The sequence below is a fragment of the Haplochromis burtoni genome, unplaced genomic scaffold, assembly GCF_018398535.1.
Source record: "Haplochromis burtoni strain Fernald_Lab_line unplaced genomic scaffold, NCSU_Asbu1 Contig_53, whole genome shotgun sequence".
Taxonomy (NCBI): Eukaryota; Metazoa; Chordata; class Actinopteri; order Cichliformes; family Cichlidae; genus Haplochromis; species Haplochromis burtoni.
In genome coordinates, this window is record NW_024582414.1 from 1,115,969 (window position 1) to 1,131,743 (window position 15,775).

At 42.0% G+C, this 15,775-nt stretch overlaps 1 protein-coding gene across 2 annotated transcripts in view; it reads right to left on the reverse strand.

The window, feature by feature from the left end:
• Positions 1 to 13,653, reverse strand: part of LOC102300495 (glypican-1) — a 43,149-nt gene extending 29,496 nt beyond the window's left edge. The window contains exon 1 of one of the 2 annotated variants that reach the window (XM_005923870.3): positions 12,830 to 13,653. In XM_005923870.3, the coding sequence (XP_005923932.1) occupies positions 12,830 to 12,980 (151 nt within the window). In that variant the 5' untranslated portion in view covers positions 12,981 to 13,653. Of the gene's footprint in view, positions 1 to 12,246; positions 12,806 to 12,829 lie in introns of those variants that run through there. The other variant, XM_042220674.1, reaches the window with a different exon arrangement.
• Positions 13,654 to 15,775: the final 2,122 nt, after the last annotated feature.

The window sequence follows — 15,775 nt, forward strand, 5'->3', positions numbered from 1 at the left end:
GGGGGGGGGTGTTAACAACTGACTGTAAACAGGAGCTCTGTTTCACTGAAACAAACCAAAAGGACACTTAGGTATCCCGAGCTGTAATGAGAGTTTCTCGGAATGTAAAGACGTCGAGAAGGGCAAGATTCAGAAAAATCCAGAAACAAATATGCAATGACTCAGTAAGTATGTGTGTGTTATTCCCTCAGTGGTCAGCGCTTCAGAAATCATGCTGTGAGCTAAGAACTGCTAACACACAGATTAACAGGCCAGGATTAGCAGGAGATTAGGCATCAGCCCCTAATCCAACAGCATGGCGTTGGCGGCGGCAGCGGTGATGATGGGAAGGTAGTGAAAGAGGTGGCAATATATTATTGTGCATGTTTGCATGTGCGCAAGTGTGGAAGCTGGTTAATAAGGGCACAATAGAGGCTGATTCCAGCATCACTGTCATTTCTCAGCAGGGAACATCAAATCCCTGCGGTTGGGCCAACATTAGGTCGGTCGTTTCCAGGTCATGCCTTGAAATGAGGGAGAAGCTGACTGAGCGTGACGACCCCCCGATCGGTTTTGCACTTTCACATCACAGGAGTCGGATGTTCAAATAAAGCAATAAACCCCATCTGCACTCAGTGTCGTCAACAAGCTCCTGTTAAATATGCACCATTTCAAATAGTTCATCCGGTGAGCATGGGGTTGGGGGTTAGCGTGACGGGTAGCGTGTCAAATAAACTGCTCCCCTCAATATGGTCTCTGATTTATTAAGGGCTCCTTATCACACTGATGTTTGTTCAGTTTGTTTTCATTAGCTTCTTGCTATGAAAAGTCTGCCAGTCATCATGATTGATAGCTGCTCTGAATCACAGAGGCACCTGTTCAGGACCACAAGAGTGCGATTGGACTGTTGTGTTCATTAACCGTGCAGGTTATAGTTGTCTGTTTCAACCTACAAAACTTATGACTCAGGATGCTGAGTGATTCATCTGCTGATCAGAAGGTCGGTGGTTTGATCCCTGGCTCCTCCAACCTGCAATGTCCAAGTATCCCTTGGACAAGATACTGAACCCTTAGTCACCCCTCATGGAAGCTGAGTGTGTGAATATTAGGTTAACAAAGTGCACTGAGTAGAAAAGCACTATGTAACAACCAGCCCATTTATCAAAATGTGTTGTTCCTTTTCTTAAATAAGACAACTTTTGAAAGAAAAATGTCTCCAACATGCTTCCTACAGAGTCCAGAACAGGAGACGTCATGCAGTCAACATTTAAAAATCTCTTTGCACTTTCAGTCACTGATAGCGTTTAAGTGAAAAGTTGGAAAAATGCAAAGCATCTGTTTAAATTTCACTGGGAGCACATCTTCTGCTCAGTAGTTTACTCACAGAAATTCATCATTATGTCTCCCACAGTGCCCATGGGCAAGGCTCTAAAGTGTTGCGCCGGAGCTGCTACACAAAACGAGGTACATTTCAAAATGTTATACGGGCACCCCTGTGTATCGTCAGAATATATAACGTACGCATGTTATGAGCCGAGGAGCCGCTTTTATGCAGTCCGCCACCTCTATCAAATAAACGTCTCCGTCCTTCCCACCAGCAAGCATGTAATAAACAGAAATGCCTTCAAATAACAATAAAAAATAACAGAAAATAACCTCCGAGCTGATACTCGGGAGGTTAAAATGATAAAAAAGTATGAGGATGTTCGGAGCGTGGCGAGGCTCAGAGAAGCAGGGAGACAGCAGGCGTGCACAGGGTTGGGATTTTCACAGCAACAAGTCTAATTATAGGCCTATGTTTATGCCTCATGTAGAAACACCAGGAAGAAACCCACTAATATACACAGCGATGGATATTTTAGATTTCACATTCTTTATTAACCAACCGCACCATTTTATCTCTGGGGGCTGACAAGCTGTTTTCATTGTGTGAGTGTATGTGTGTGGTAACTTTCAACAAACCGCCAACTTGCTCTTTCCACGGACTGCTGGTTTCTGGCGTGAATGCCGTACCGTGACTCTCATTGATTTTGACCTTTGAAATGCACTCGTCTGCCTTAAAATCAATCATTGTTTTTTACTCCAGTAACGTTATCAAAAAATGATCATGTCCTTAGTTGCTATTGGAAACGGGTACCAGTCTGTCAGTTTTGCCTTCTGGATCCGTGACGGATAAACCTCCCATGGATACCCTGTCGCACTCAGTCAGATCCGCCTCTGATAATACTCTGCACCAGTGATCCTATCAGCATGGCTGGTGTGCGTACGTGGCTGTGACCTCTCTGTTAGGACACCGTGTGGTCAACAAAGACATCCTCTATTCAAGCTACTAAACTGATAAAACCCCACAAGGAGTCGGTAAAGTCTTCCCCTGTGACAGATTTGTCACTTCAGTAACTGCATAGTCACAGGTTTAAAGAGACAAATGCTAATTATTTTGAGTAGCATGTTATGTACCATGTTGTCATTTTTAAGTATGATATAGCTGTTCTTTCTTGGCCTCTTTTCTTTGTTGTAGTTTTGTTAACTTTATTTTTTTGGACATGCTTTATCAAAGACACGGTAATCTGAGGTCACAGGTCTTGATCTTCATCAGGCTCAGACTCAGACTCCTGCACGCAGCCAACACTGATGTCATTACTGCTGGCGAGCAGAGTAGGCGGTGTTGAAAGAGGAAGCTGACTGCAGAAACCTGTGTTTGATTGACAGCTTCCAAAAATCGCTTTTGTATTTTGTCAGCAGCAGCATCTATCACTTGGGAGAAGACTGCAGACTGTCATGTGTGCCTCTAACGCACATATAAAAGGTTATGGTGATGTGTTAATGTCCCGGTTTGTGTGTACAATGATGATCTATCATATCTTCACACCTCATGCATACATTAACACATTTTACTGTTTTTAATACAGTAAATTAACTAGAATAAAATGACGAACTTCATGACGAACTGAGGATTTCAGTCATACTGCACTCCCTCCTGTGCCCACAGCCTGACAAGAGCAGATTTTGTGTCCTCATAGATTCTGTATTCTTGCAACAAGAATCAAACAATAGATGCAATTTTAAGAATTGTTATCCAGGTAAGAGTATTTCTGGATGAAACATTTCAGATATATACTTTTGTTCAAAGGTTTATTTGAGATTAATTTGACCATTTCTCTTTTCGCATTCACTAATAGCTCAGTCACAGTTGTAGCTGTAGTTGTAGATATATGGCAACCTGCTAGCAACCTGCTAGCTTCCCAAATAACTTTCAGTTACTTTATAAATGCAGACAGATTACCAGATTACATTGCAATCTATCTGAGTCAGGCTGCACGGATGCAACACATCTCTTTGCAAAGTCGCCTATTACACTGCTATATAAAGTAAAGCTTGCTGAGCAGAAATTTGCACTAATTATTTCACCATTTGTGGAGAAATATCTGAATTTCTCTTCTATGACGTTCTGGCTGGACTTTAAATGCTGTGTATTTGGACATTAACAGATGCAGCAGGTTTTTTTTTAATGATTTGTTGCATTTAATCGGCATATTATTGCAAAAGGATTGCATATAATTGCCAACTTGACTCCAATCAATCGCAACATCATAGCATTTTCACTACATTTTATTATTGTCTCGGTGCACCAAACTCACTAATGCAGTTCACGTCACTCGGTTACAATAATTTTGGTCGTGCAGCTGTCTCATTTACTGTTTTCACTAGTGTGACTTTAGCATGATTGAAACAGATTTTCCTGTGGCCAGAAATGGAATAATGTATTAGTCACTTGGATTCAAAACATAATTAAAAAACTGTAGGCTGTTGTTCCATAACAACAGCCTACTGTTACTGTAACTAATTAAATTTTGTCATCAAGATAACGCAGCACTGACCCTGCAATATGAGCACCAACATACACTGACAGGAAGTTCAACTCTCTAGTTGAAGCTCCGTTTGAAAACGAGGCAGTTTTTCTTCTTGCTCTGCAGGAAATACTCAACTTCCAACAATTAATCCTCGTAAAACCTAATTAATAAGATGTTCCCAGTGGCAGCAGCTCTGCACCGGTGAGCCGGACTTTCAGCGTTTAGCGGAACAGAAAGCAGAGCGCTGTAATGCCTCAGCATACACTCCCTGATGTGTCTGTCTAAACGTAACCTGCTGAGGGGACTGTACTCGCGTCCTTCCCTGAAATCACAGTGTGTGATGCTTAATATGCAGAAGTGCGTGCCGAAATGCCGAGTGTGCACGCCAAGTCGGCAGATTGCTTCCACTCCTGCCGTCTTTATTCGCTGTCATAAGAAGTTTAAAAAATGGTTTGATCAAGTGTACTGTGGAGGCCTGGGAATGCACTGAAGTTATTTTAATTGTCTGTGTTGTTTTTATATTCTTTTTCTTTTTAGAAATAATCAGTTTCCTTCATTTAAATTCAGGCAGTGAACATAAAAAAACTACAGTTGGCTTTAATGAAAAAGAAAAATTGATAATAAAATTGTTTTCTGTGCTGAAGAAAAATTCAAATTCTTTTCAAATTGCTTGATTTGTCCGACTGACATTTTTAGAATTTAAAAGGAACTAATAGATGATCTTTGATTAGTTATCGCTCTCAACAACAAGATGAATAAGCATCAGTATAACATCCCCTTATGTACCGAAGATGCCTGTTATCCACACGAGCCAACTGCTGTAAATCACCATCCTGTCCACAGACATATATGTGTATATATGGAGCATATGCGTAAACAGCCTTGACTCATAAAGCAGCTGAGCAGACACCACATCCGACAAACAAGTCATCGTTTCATTTCGAAAACAGATGGATGCTCAACTCCTCAAGTGGAGGAGGGGAACATGAGAGCAGGGCTGGGAGGAGGAGGAGGAGAATGTAAAAATAGCATCTGATAAGGAGGGGAGAAGTAACTGTTCAAGGGAGGGCAGAGAGAAGGAGGAGGAGAAGGAGAAGAGGTGTAAAGTGGAGCGTGGGGGAGAGAAAGACAGAGGTTACCGAGAAGCAATCCTGATTTGTACCACCATTGATTTTAGGTGTAGAGAACAGTTTATGCTCTCACTCCTTCACAGTTTTTTTTTTAAAAAAAAATCCTTTTACACACCACTCCTATAATATGTGATGATTGTAGTGGAATGCAGTGGATATTAGGGATAGGATGGGATGCAGGCAGACGATCCACTGTGGCGACCCCTAAAGGGAGAAGCCGAAGGACGAAGAAGAGGGCTGAAATGAAGTGGAGCTTTATGACTGACTGCATTCAGCAGTTTACCAGAAAAAATTATCTTCTTGAGTTTTTACACATTATATACACAGCACCAGGCAAACATTTGGACACACTGCAATTTCACATCTTTTACAGAAAAACTCTTAAAAATCTTTTTTATGTTACTGCATCAAGTCTGTGTCAGGTCTGGTTAACAAGTTTTGACTAAAGCTATTTCTACAACTCTAAAAATAGCTGTGTTTCTGTGTTTATTACATCAGAAAGCAGAACAGACCATCCATAAGCTTCTCCAAAACAAGAGAGCAGTAAATAACTTCACTTCTGAGAGTTGAGTCATAGTTTATAAGCTACTGTTTAATAACTGTCTGAAAGTGTCATTAATAAAGTGTGTATGGATGCGGTGCCATAGCTACAGAGAGGAGAGGGACTATCTAGTTCTAAGGAACAGCAAACATAATAGAAGAAATGAATTGACACAAACTGAAACTAATGGAATCACCTTGTGCATGTATCTGAACCAGCCAAGAGACATAATGTCTCCAGTGTGACCTGGTTGTACACCAGTGCCTCCTCCCAGTCGGACATGCCCAAAGCACTTCACCAAGGAAAGCAGTGTCATAAGCTCGCTGTACTCCCTCAAATACTCAAATACTTTGATCTCAGTCTTTTGGTCACCGGCCACTTGTGGCCACAGATGAGGGTGAGGACACGGACTGACTGGTAAATGGACAGTTTTGTTTTCAAGCTCAGCACTCTCTCTTTACCACAACAGGCCATTACAGCATCTACTTTACTGCAGATGCCGCACCAATCAATCTGTCAAATTCTCCCTCCCTGGTTCCCTCACTTATGAACCAGTCCCAGAGGTACCTGAACTCTTCCACTTGAGGCAACAGCTCATCACCAAACAGGGTGGGCATTCCTCCATTTCAACTGAGAACCATGGCCTCAGCCTTGGTGCTAATTCTCATTCCAGCTCCTTCACACTTGGATGCAAACAGCCCCAGCGTGAGCTGAAGGTTGCTGCTGGATGAAGCCAGCAGAACCAAAAAACTCCTGACGGCACCTTGAGAAGGGCGAGCCTCTCATCTCATCCACAGCACACTGCGTGCTTAACCCTAATAACATCCAAGCAAATATCAACACACAAGTGAACACGGCACTTGCTCAAGTTTTCAGTGAGACTTACTTCGTATTTTTTAAATATAAAACCAACAAACTATAGTAACCTTTTAAGTAATGATGTGCTCGGAGGCACCGCTCAGTTGCTACAGTAGTAATCCAGTTAGCATCAAACTAATGATAGCAGCAATGTACGTCAGCTGATGAACACTTCAACTTTTGCTCCTGGCACTGCCTCCTTATATTGAGAATATTACTCTTACTAAGGGAAAATCTGGGAGAGGGAGGGAGACGGGGGGGTTTAACAAGCTAACGCTTTTCCTGTAGAGGTGCTTACTCATCCACCAAACAGTGTAGGCCTATTTTAAAAGCATTAAATATCAGGGCACCACAGAAGGATCAAATATGGAGCACAGGAGACTGCATCTGCATCAAACCAATTGTGACAACATTTCATCTTTTGTGAAGGGAGGATAACAGGAAGGGGAACCAAGTACGAGCCTCCCTCCTTTGCTCATCGTCCTCCTCGTCTGCTTTCACCCTCTTCTGTTGCTCCTCACCTCTCTCTCTCTCTCTCTCATGTCACTGCATCAGACATCATGAAAGATTCACAGCTCTGCTTTTAACAGCCAACCAAAGTCCTCTCTTTCCCTCACACACACACACAAGTGCACAACCCCTGCACTCATACATCTAAAGCTGTCTACAAAAACATGGCACCGGGAAAACGACAGACACCAGGAGAGAAGCTAAGGAGGCAGAGAGAAGTTAGAGAGAAGCACTCAGAGCTTTGGTGCAGGTTTGTGCGAGTGCATGTATGTGTGCGCTGCGTATTTGGTGTTCCACATGGTGAAGTATGCTGTGAACGCCTGAGTGAGCATGTGATGTGTGACAGATGACAGACAGTATCAATTTCCTTCCTCAAGCACATTCGTAAACGCTCGCACACACAGCGGTTTCACAGATGCTGCGAGCAGAAAAAATACATAAGATTCACACCTGCTTACATTTCCAATGCAGTTTTCTCTAACTTTGTGGCACCGCACTATTATCACAGTTAATGTAAACTATAAAATATATAGAAAAAGCATTTATAGGTAGGAAGAATGGGAAAGCCATAATATATCAATATATTTAACCAGCCATAATGGTTAGAATGGGGAAGAGTAGCAGTTTTGCATATTGTAGTACTTTATGCAAAACTGACGAAACACCTTAAGCCAAATCCTTTGTAATACTGTAATATTGTATAGTTTGCATACTTTAATACTGCAGTGGCTGCACATGGTAGTAGTCTACACCTTCACCTAACAAGTGAAAGATCCCTGATTTTATTTATTATGCTGTGTTGCTGTACACAGTTTGTCTTTAAGTATTCTTTATATGATGGCAGGGATACAGCACCTGATCATTTTCCATCATCAACTAATCGATCAACAATGTTCTCTGTGAATAAATTAATCTGTAATCTAATCAAATGTCAGAGAAGATTAAAAACATCGATGTCATTTAGTACCTTGTGATTACACTTACTTATATAAATGACATTAGCAAATGATTAGCGGTGAGTTGCTGCATCACTCGCATAGACATGTTGACAATCAGGCAAGAAAACAAAAGCAAAAACTAAACTAGAACTTGAAATCTAAAAACTAACGGCTGTAAAATTGCTAGTATTGTACACACTGTAGGGTTGTCAAAAAAATCAATTCTCAGATAATAATCTATTTTTTTTCCTAAAAATACAAAAAAATTACTGGGCAGTTATTATTTGCAACAGTCACGTGTTCGCCTCCTCTCCTCACCAACAGCTGCAGACATGAACGGTGACTGACGCTCAGTCATGTTAGCATGAGGTTAGCATGATGTTAGCATGATGATGTTACAACACTTTATGAGCACTACTAGAGGTCAATAAAGCTTCCTTTCCTAACCCCCCCCCGAAGTATATACAGCTATCATGAATGTTAATCTGGCCTGTGTACATGTTAATGCCTTTGAGCTGTTAGCAATTAGCAATTAGCAATTAAAAATACTGCTGTTATTTTTTCTGTCGATTTTTTGTTTTTCTTTTGTTCTTTTTTATCTTTATCCTGTAGTCTTGAAACTGAAATTGAACATCGGCTATTTTCCTGGGAATTCCAGTATCGTGACAACACTGATGCACACTGATATTTTTCCTGGTGGAAAGACCAGTCAGCTAAATAATATAGACAAGCTTCAGTATGAGACTGCATAATTTCTCTAATTGGGTTCATGAATTAAGCTCATATTCTTTAGCGACGGTATCAATGCAACCAAGCAGAGAATTAGTGCCGCCAGCTCCGATGGAAAGGATGAGAAATAATTACATTTTAAACAAATAGTGACGAAAGCTGGATTTAAAATAAAGAAAGTAAAGCCTGGCACTGCACTCATCTGACTTCTGAGGTGTCCAAAAAAAGTTGAGACGCCATGTAAAATGTCCAGTTTTACTTAAATAAAACAAAATAATTGAAAACATTTTGTTTTCATTTTCACACACAAAAAAGTTTTGAAATATGTTTGCTAGCTTCAGTCCTTGCACTACATTTTATTAGCATTTTGCACAGAGTACCAACACATAACTTTTCAGCTCCTCCCATATTGTCTTTCAAACATTCAAATAATGTAACAAATACTCAAAATGTAGGCCACACAAACCCACGCACACCGACACAAACGCATCAAAACTCAATACCTGTGAATTGCGCAGGTTATATACGCTGTATCTGTTTCTGTGTGTCACTCGATCACATGGGTGTGTGCTGCTCTGCGCAGACAAAGCATTTGTGAATGAAACTTGGTGTCTTCCTTGAAGAAGGTGTTGGCTTTCACTGACTTTTAAACACACACACATAGACAGATACACACACAGGCTATAGGATGAGCTGGCCTTTAACTATTGACCAGGTGAAGGATACATTGTATAACAAGAAGAGAAAAAAACGCTTGCAGGCAAAAACACAGACAGGCAGACATCAGGAAAGACGACTTCCATTCATATGGTGTAAAACCTAAAGGACAATGGATGTCAGCAGAGTCTAAGAGTCATTTTGGGTTTTCTTTTTTTAAATTCAGGGTAAAAATGTAAAGCATCTGTTCCTTGTGTTACACAGATTTTACTCTGGAACTATGATTTTCTCACATTTTCTCACATGTTTAATCCTGGAAAAAACATGATTATTTTCTGAATGTTTTCTAGATTTTAAATACAAACCTAGAAATCTAGAAAAAGCTACAAGCCACTACAATTTTTCATTCATTTCACTCATTGTTTTCACTTTGCATGGCTGCCCTGTGAAAGAGACTGGATCTCAATGGGACTTCCTGGTTACATCAAGGTTGAATAAATAAATTGCACAATTTAAATCCTTCCATTCAGGGTTCATCTACACATCGATCCATCTGTCTATTGTTGCGATTACCTTGATTGTGGCGAGTGATTTGTAGGGTTTTTCGCTCTAATATTAATAGAATTAATACCTTATGCCTTGAGGTGACTGTTTTTGTACATATTTAAACAACATATTTTCACAGGAAGAGAACTAACCTGAGGGACATTAGCCATCGACCACAACCAGCTGGGGGGGAGGGGAAAGCGAAGAAAAAAGGAGAGCATAGAGAGACAAGGATGAACTATGCTTATGGAGTGATACAAGGGGAGCACAGAAGACATAGTTTATGCTCCCAGCAATCTGAGCCTATAGCAGCATAATTAAGGGGTGTTTCAGGGTCACCTCATCAAGCCCTACTTACAAATTTGCCACTAAATGTATGCAACATTGCAAAAGAGTCCAATGTACTAAACACTGAATTCAAAAATGTTCATTATCTTAGCGTAACTAACAAGAAACTTTTCTAATTAGACCGTAACAGAAAGTGAAGTTGATAGGAACATCATTTGCTCTCACTTTTGACCTGACGATGGCACTAAATCCTAAGTCTGGGGCTTCCCAGCGTTATTAAAACCCATCCTGTAGGGAACATGAATGTTGGCTAAAACATGCTGATATTCTCTGAATTCAGGTATGCTTCTGGTTCAGTTGGGTAGGTGCTGCTGGGCACAAAACTCCATTTTATTTGCTTAATCTATGTACTAATATACTGATTTGTCACCCAGGGAAGTCTTCTAGCTGAATTACACTTCCCAAACATTGTTATGCTCTGCAGATAACGCTAACTGTGAACTGCTTATGATTAGCAACAGCTGGGTCTTGTCCCATATCATTAGGAAAGTGTTTGTTCATCCAGATGCGAGTCTGCTGCATGCGCAGGAAGGCCACAGGGCTTAGATATTTGGCTTGTGTTTACTGCCCTGAGAGATAATAAATACATTAGGAAGGCAAGTAAGGCTCAGTGTGCTAAATGACCAAATATTGCTTATGACGATCACGTTGTCGGTTTTCCTGGAGGACTTTTTTTTGTATAACTTCATTATGACCTGTATGGCGAGGGTTTGTCTGCATTACTGTAATGCCAATCCAGAGTGCAAACAATGAAACAAAGAGACAATATATTGTATCAAACATTTAACATTCCTAGTGTGCAGAAGAGGTATGGAAGTAAACAAAATGAATTTGTTGTGTTGTATCTACTGTGTTTTTCCAATAGACTGTATTAATGTTTTGTTCTCAGGTTGGACATCCTCCAGAGTGCGCAGGGCCAGATAATCTAAATTGACCCACCTAAGGTCCCTGAAATGAGAAGGACTGAAAAGCCCCTGTTGTGGGGAAATCTTCCCCCTGTCCCCATCTCTGTTCCCAACTGGTCGTCAGTTTTAATGAGTTCTGGGGAGGCAGAACTCTTGCGCAAATAACTAGAGCAGCTCAAGGTCCAAGAGACTGAAGCATTGTGTTCTTCATCTGTCAATAAAAGATGAGCTTTTAATGGAAGAGGAGGGAAAATGTCGTGTCGAGTCTCTTTCACAGTCTTCCACTAAACATAGACAGACAGACCTTGAGTGACTCACTCACTGTCTCTGGTTGTGGGTTTTTCTCCCCCTTCTTTCCTTTTCTCTCTATTTTCACATTCTTTGCCTCACTGTTATCTATTTTCTGGTTTCTGTCTGATTCACACACACACACACACATCCAATATTAATAACTCAGCCGCCCATAAGTGTGCATTTCCACTGACACAACACAAAATGACCTTCAGATCGCAGACGCTGAGCACACAAACACACCTTGCTCTCCCCTCGCTTTCATCTCCTCTGCACGCTCGCTGCTGTCTGTCCATCTTTAGGTGAAATAAGGGAGGAGACAGAGGCTGACAGATGATTGCCTTAAAGGGGACAAGAGCTCAATTTCACTTTCCCCAAGGCCAAGACACTTTTAATCTGCATTTATGGTTTGCAGCAGCCAAAGAGACAAGATAGAGAGACTTTGATGTGTGCTGTCTGACTGACAGACGAGAGATCAGGCTAACTGATTACTTTCACTGCCTGGGTAATTCACTGATTGACTAAATGCATGATTGCCTGACTAGTTGGATGACTGACTGACACGATGAGAGTACAGGAATGAAACAAAAGAAGTAAAATGAGTGTAAACCACGTCTTCTTTTATTCAGCTCATCAGCAGCTTATGTTGTGCGATCGCTGAGCTGTAGCTAGAGCTGTGATTGGATATTGCCCCAGGCGAGCCTAAATTATTAGTTTATGCAAATTTCAGCATCTACTGGGTCTCACACACACACACACACACACACACACACACACTACACCTGCAGTCCATCCACAGCAAGGTAGACAATGAAAAATGCCCCGGGACACAAGTCTGCATCCGCCTCCTCTAGGTTATATTAACAGTTCTTCACACCTGGAGCACAAACACCAGCAAACACAAATATATAAAAACAATGAATAGATTGGAATGGCTCCACAAGACACATGGCTCACACCCACCTGCATTTCTGCCCTCAGCAGACAATGAGCATACCCTGAAGGACTGTAGACTGGGAAACACTGAGATGCTGAATGAGGGGGGTGTATAAGAGTGCACAGAGAGGCTGAACAGACGCACAATGAGACACACGAACTGGGATGCAGCATAATAATAAACCCTCAGCAAAGCTGCCCTTTGGGAACATTTCTTTTTTTTAAAAGAAAAAGAAACCTTAAGCTGATTTATTAACATAGATGGAATTCCCATTCACGCAAACCACAATAAAGCACTCAATGTTTATGAATAAAAATGATCTAGCACAGACTATGTATAATGCAACAGAATGGCATCCTGAACAGCCGCTCAAGAATCCCACAAAATAAGGCAAGGCACGGGGGGGGAGTCATTTAAGAATTATGTCACAACATGCTGTAATAGTTGGAGCGATCTGAAATTTTAAAAAAAAATAATTATGATACAAAAACTCGACTTTATCGTTCCTGTGGAGTGCGTTAAGTGTTGTCCTCTTTGTTACCCCCCACCAAAACAATTACTGAATTTAAAAAACAACTACAAAAAACAAACAAACAAAAAAAAACTCACCGGAGATCTCAGTCTGAGGAACCCTTTCCGAAGTGAACCCTTTCCCGGTGTAGAACTGCCGCAGGTCGGAGCAGCTTCTATCCGCCCCGGCCACCGGGCCCGGTGCGGCACACAGACTCACCAGCACACAGAGAAGCACCGGCAGACGCATCTTTGGAGGTGTAGTCCTTTTTCCTCACACGCAGAAAATCCCCGACAGTTTTTGGATTAGACTCTTATCCACAGTGTTTAGTTGCCTTTTCTCTTTTTTAATATTATGTTGGTTATTATTCTTCAGAGTTTGGGGGGAGGCGGGGGGGTCTGCGAACAAACAAAAGCAACGTGTCCCGTTCAAACTCCACTCCTCTTAACTAAAACACACACATACACACTCACTCACTCTCACACACACAGCCACGGGAGAGGAGGAGGCGCCCGTGGCAGCCAGTCCGGGATGTTTGTGCGAGAGACGAGGGGCTGCGACGCGCGGGACTGTAGGTGTCAGATACACCGTGCTGCTCCTCCTCCACCTCCTCCCTCTGCTCGGTGCTGCTGGTTGTGAGCTGCAGAGATGCGAGAGACAAAAGAGAGAGAGATAGAGGAGGGGGGTGCGACAGAGTGAGCGAGCGAGGAGGGCAGGTGTCAAAGCCCGTGAAGCTCCGCGGTCTGACTGTGCAGCTTCATGATTATGGAAAAAGTGCAACAAAGATCAAAATCAAAAATCAAAAATGTTGCTCTGAATGCGGCTTTAGACAAGAGGAGACATGCCCGGTCCCTTTTCCAAGCTTTGGGACAATGAAATGTGTGTTGGTGGGACGGGAGTGTGCAGCAGTCCGTGCTGATGCTCTCTCTTTCTCTCTCTCTCGTTCCCTCTCTTTGTGTTGGGTTTTGTGCTGCACTAGCCGTGTGCAAAACAGTGCCACCTGCAGGTCTTTACAAAAAAAATATAGCACAGAAAACGTCTTCCAACAGCACACACTCGCTGGCCACTTTATTAGTTACCCGTGTTCAACTGATCCCTCGTGTGAATATCTGATCAGTGCGTTTAGACGCGCAGAGATGCTCAAGCTGAGTTGCTGAAGTTCAAACCCAGAATACGAATGGGGAAGAAATCTGACTGAAGTGACTTTGAATGTAGCACCAAACTGCTGATCTGTTGGGATTTTCCTGCACAGCCATCTGTAAGGTTTATAGGGAATGGCCTGAAAAGAGAAACTATAAAGTTAACGGAGATTCACCGGGTGAAACTGCTTTGTTGAATTCAAAGATCAGAGGAGACTGGTCAAACTGTTTCACAGTATCTCAATTAACTATTCTGTACAACCAAGATATGCAGAAGAGCACCTCTGAATGCACAGCACGTCAAAGAGTTCTTCTAGTATTTTTGTTGCATTACTCTTCAGGACAGAGAGCTCAGATGTTGCACATGAATATGCGAAGCCTCTAGGGGTTACAGCTTCTAATGCTTCTATTTAACACTGGAACCACTTTGGACATGACCTTCCACGTCTGCTCCTGTTGTTGCTTCAGCCCCTGGTACTCTCTTTGTCTGATGTCATTGTTAGCTGGAATTAATAAAGCTATGTAAGCTCCCTCTGTCCTCGGCTCTTGGCCAACCACCACTATGTATGGTTGGTTGTCCAGCAGCTGCCTGAAGTCCTGCAGGGCCTTAGCCCTGTTCCCCTCTGACCACTTTCCCCCATAGCAAGCAGGTCTGACCCAGATCAAAGTTCAAGCAGGTCTGGCAATGATGGCACTATTTATGTTCCTATTTTCCTATTTTAGTTAGAAGACCCAAATGCCATGTTGCAATACTATACTGCTATGGTAGCCAACGTTTCAAATGCAGGTTTGACAGGTTTGTGAGTGTTCACTTTATCCAAAACCTAGCGACAGCTTACTCATCTTTGCCAGAGGGTGGCTGTAGCTCAGGAGCAGGTCACCTATTGATCAGAAGGTTAGTGGTTCGATCCCTGGCTCCTCAAGTCTCCTGTCAAGAGTGTGTCCCTACACACTGCTCCTCGGTGTGGCTGCAGAGAGAGCAATTTCCCCATGGGCATCAATAAAGTATACATTATTATTATTTATCTTATGTCCGTGCTACCACATGCTGGACAGTCTCAGGGGAAACGTTGCACAGCTTACACCCTGGGTTCCTTCTGCTGTGGCAGATTCCCGCCTCTGTGGATCTGTTCTAATGTTGGCATATGCTATCCTTTTCTAGCAACCGGTAGGATGTCAGCCAGTTTTTCTTTCTGCCGATGAAACACCCCATGGAGGCGCGTGTCTTCCAGAGTATGTCTTCTTTTTCCTTGCAGCACTCAGGTAGCTCTGTACCCCGGGGGGCCAACTTCGTGATATATTCATGGATACTCATTCTTTCATCCTGAATAATGGCTCTCACAGTAATCCTCACCCTCCCTCTTTTCCTTGGTTATAGAGTCTTAGGTTGCTGGACTTTGTGTGGAACTGTCTGTACATTGTGAGTTTTCATGTCATTTGGGCAAACTTCGATCACACAGTTTTACTCGCAGAATGTGCTATACAGTGTGGTACAGCAACATTGCTTGCTTACTATAACTGCCATTTCCATAGTGCTGCACTTACTAGTAACAATGAGTAAAAATGCTGTTGGGAATATAAAAATGTAAAGTTATTAAGAGTCATTAAAATTGATAATAATCTCTGTGTTTTTAGGCTTACAAGACATTTTGTTAATTTGAATGTTTCTGGTTCAGAACCTACTTTTCTTTCTATTTTCTCAGGCATCTGCTGGCAATAAAATAATATTTATTCCCATTAGTAGAAAATAACAGTTTACACGAGGAAAGAGAGTATTGGTTTCATTATCCTCATTTCATTTGCACCACCCAGGACTAAAATGATAAATGGCAAATAAAACAACAACACTCACAGAAAAGATCTTTGCATAAAATCAAATGCAAGTGTGGGAGTTCATCTGCAGCC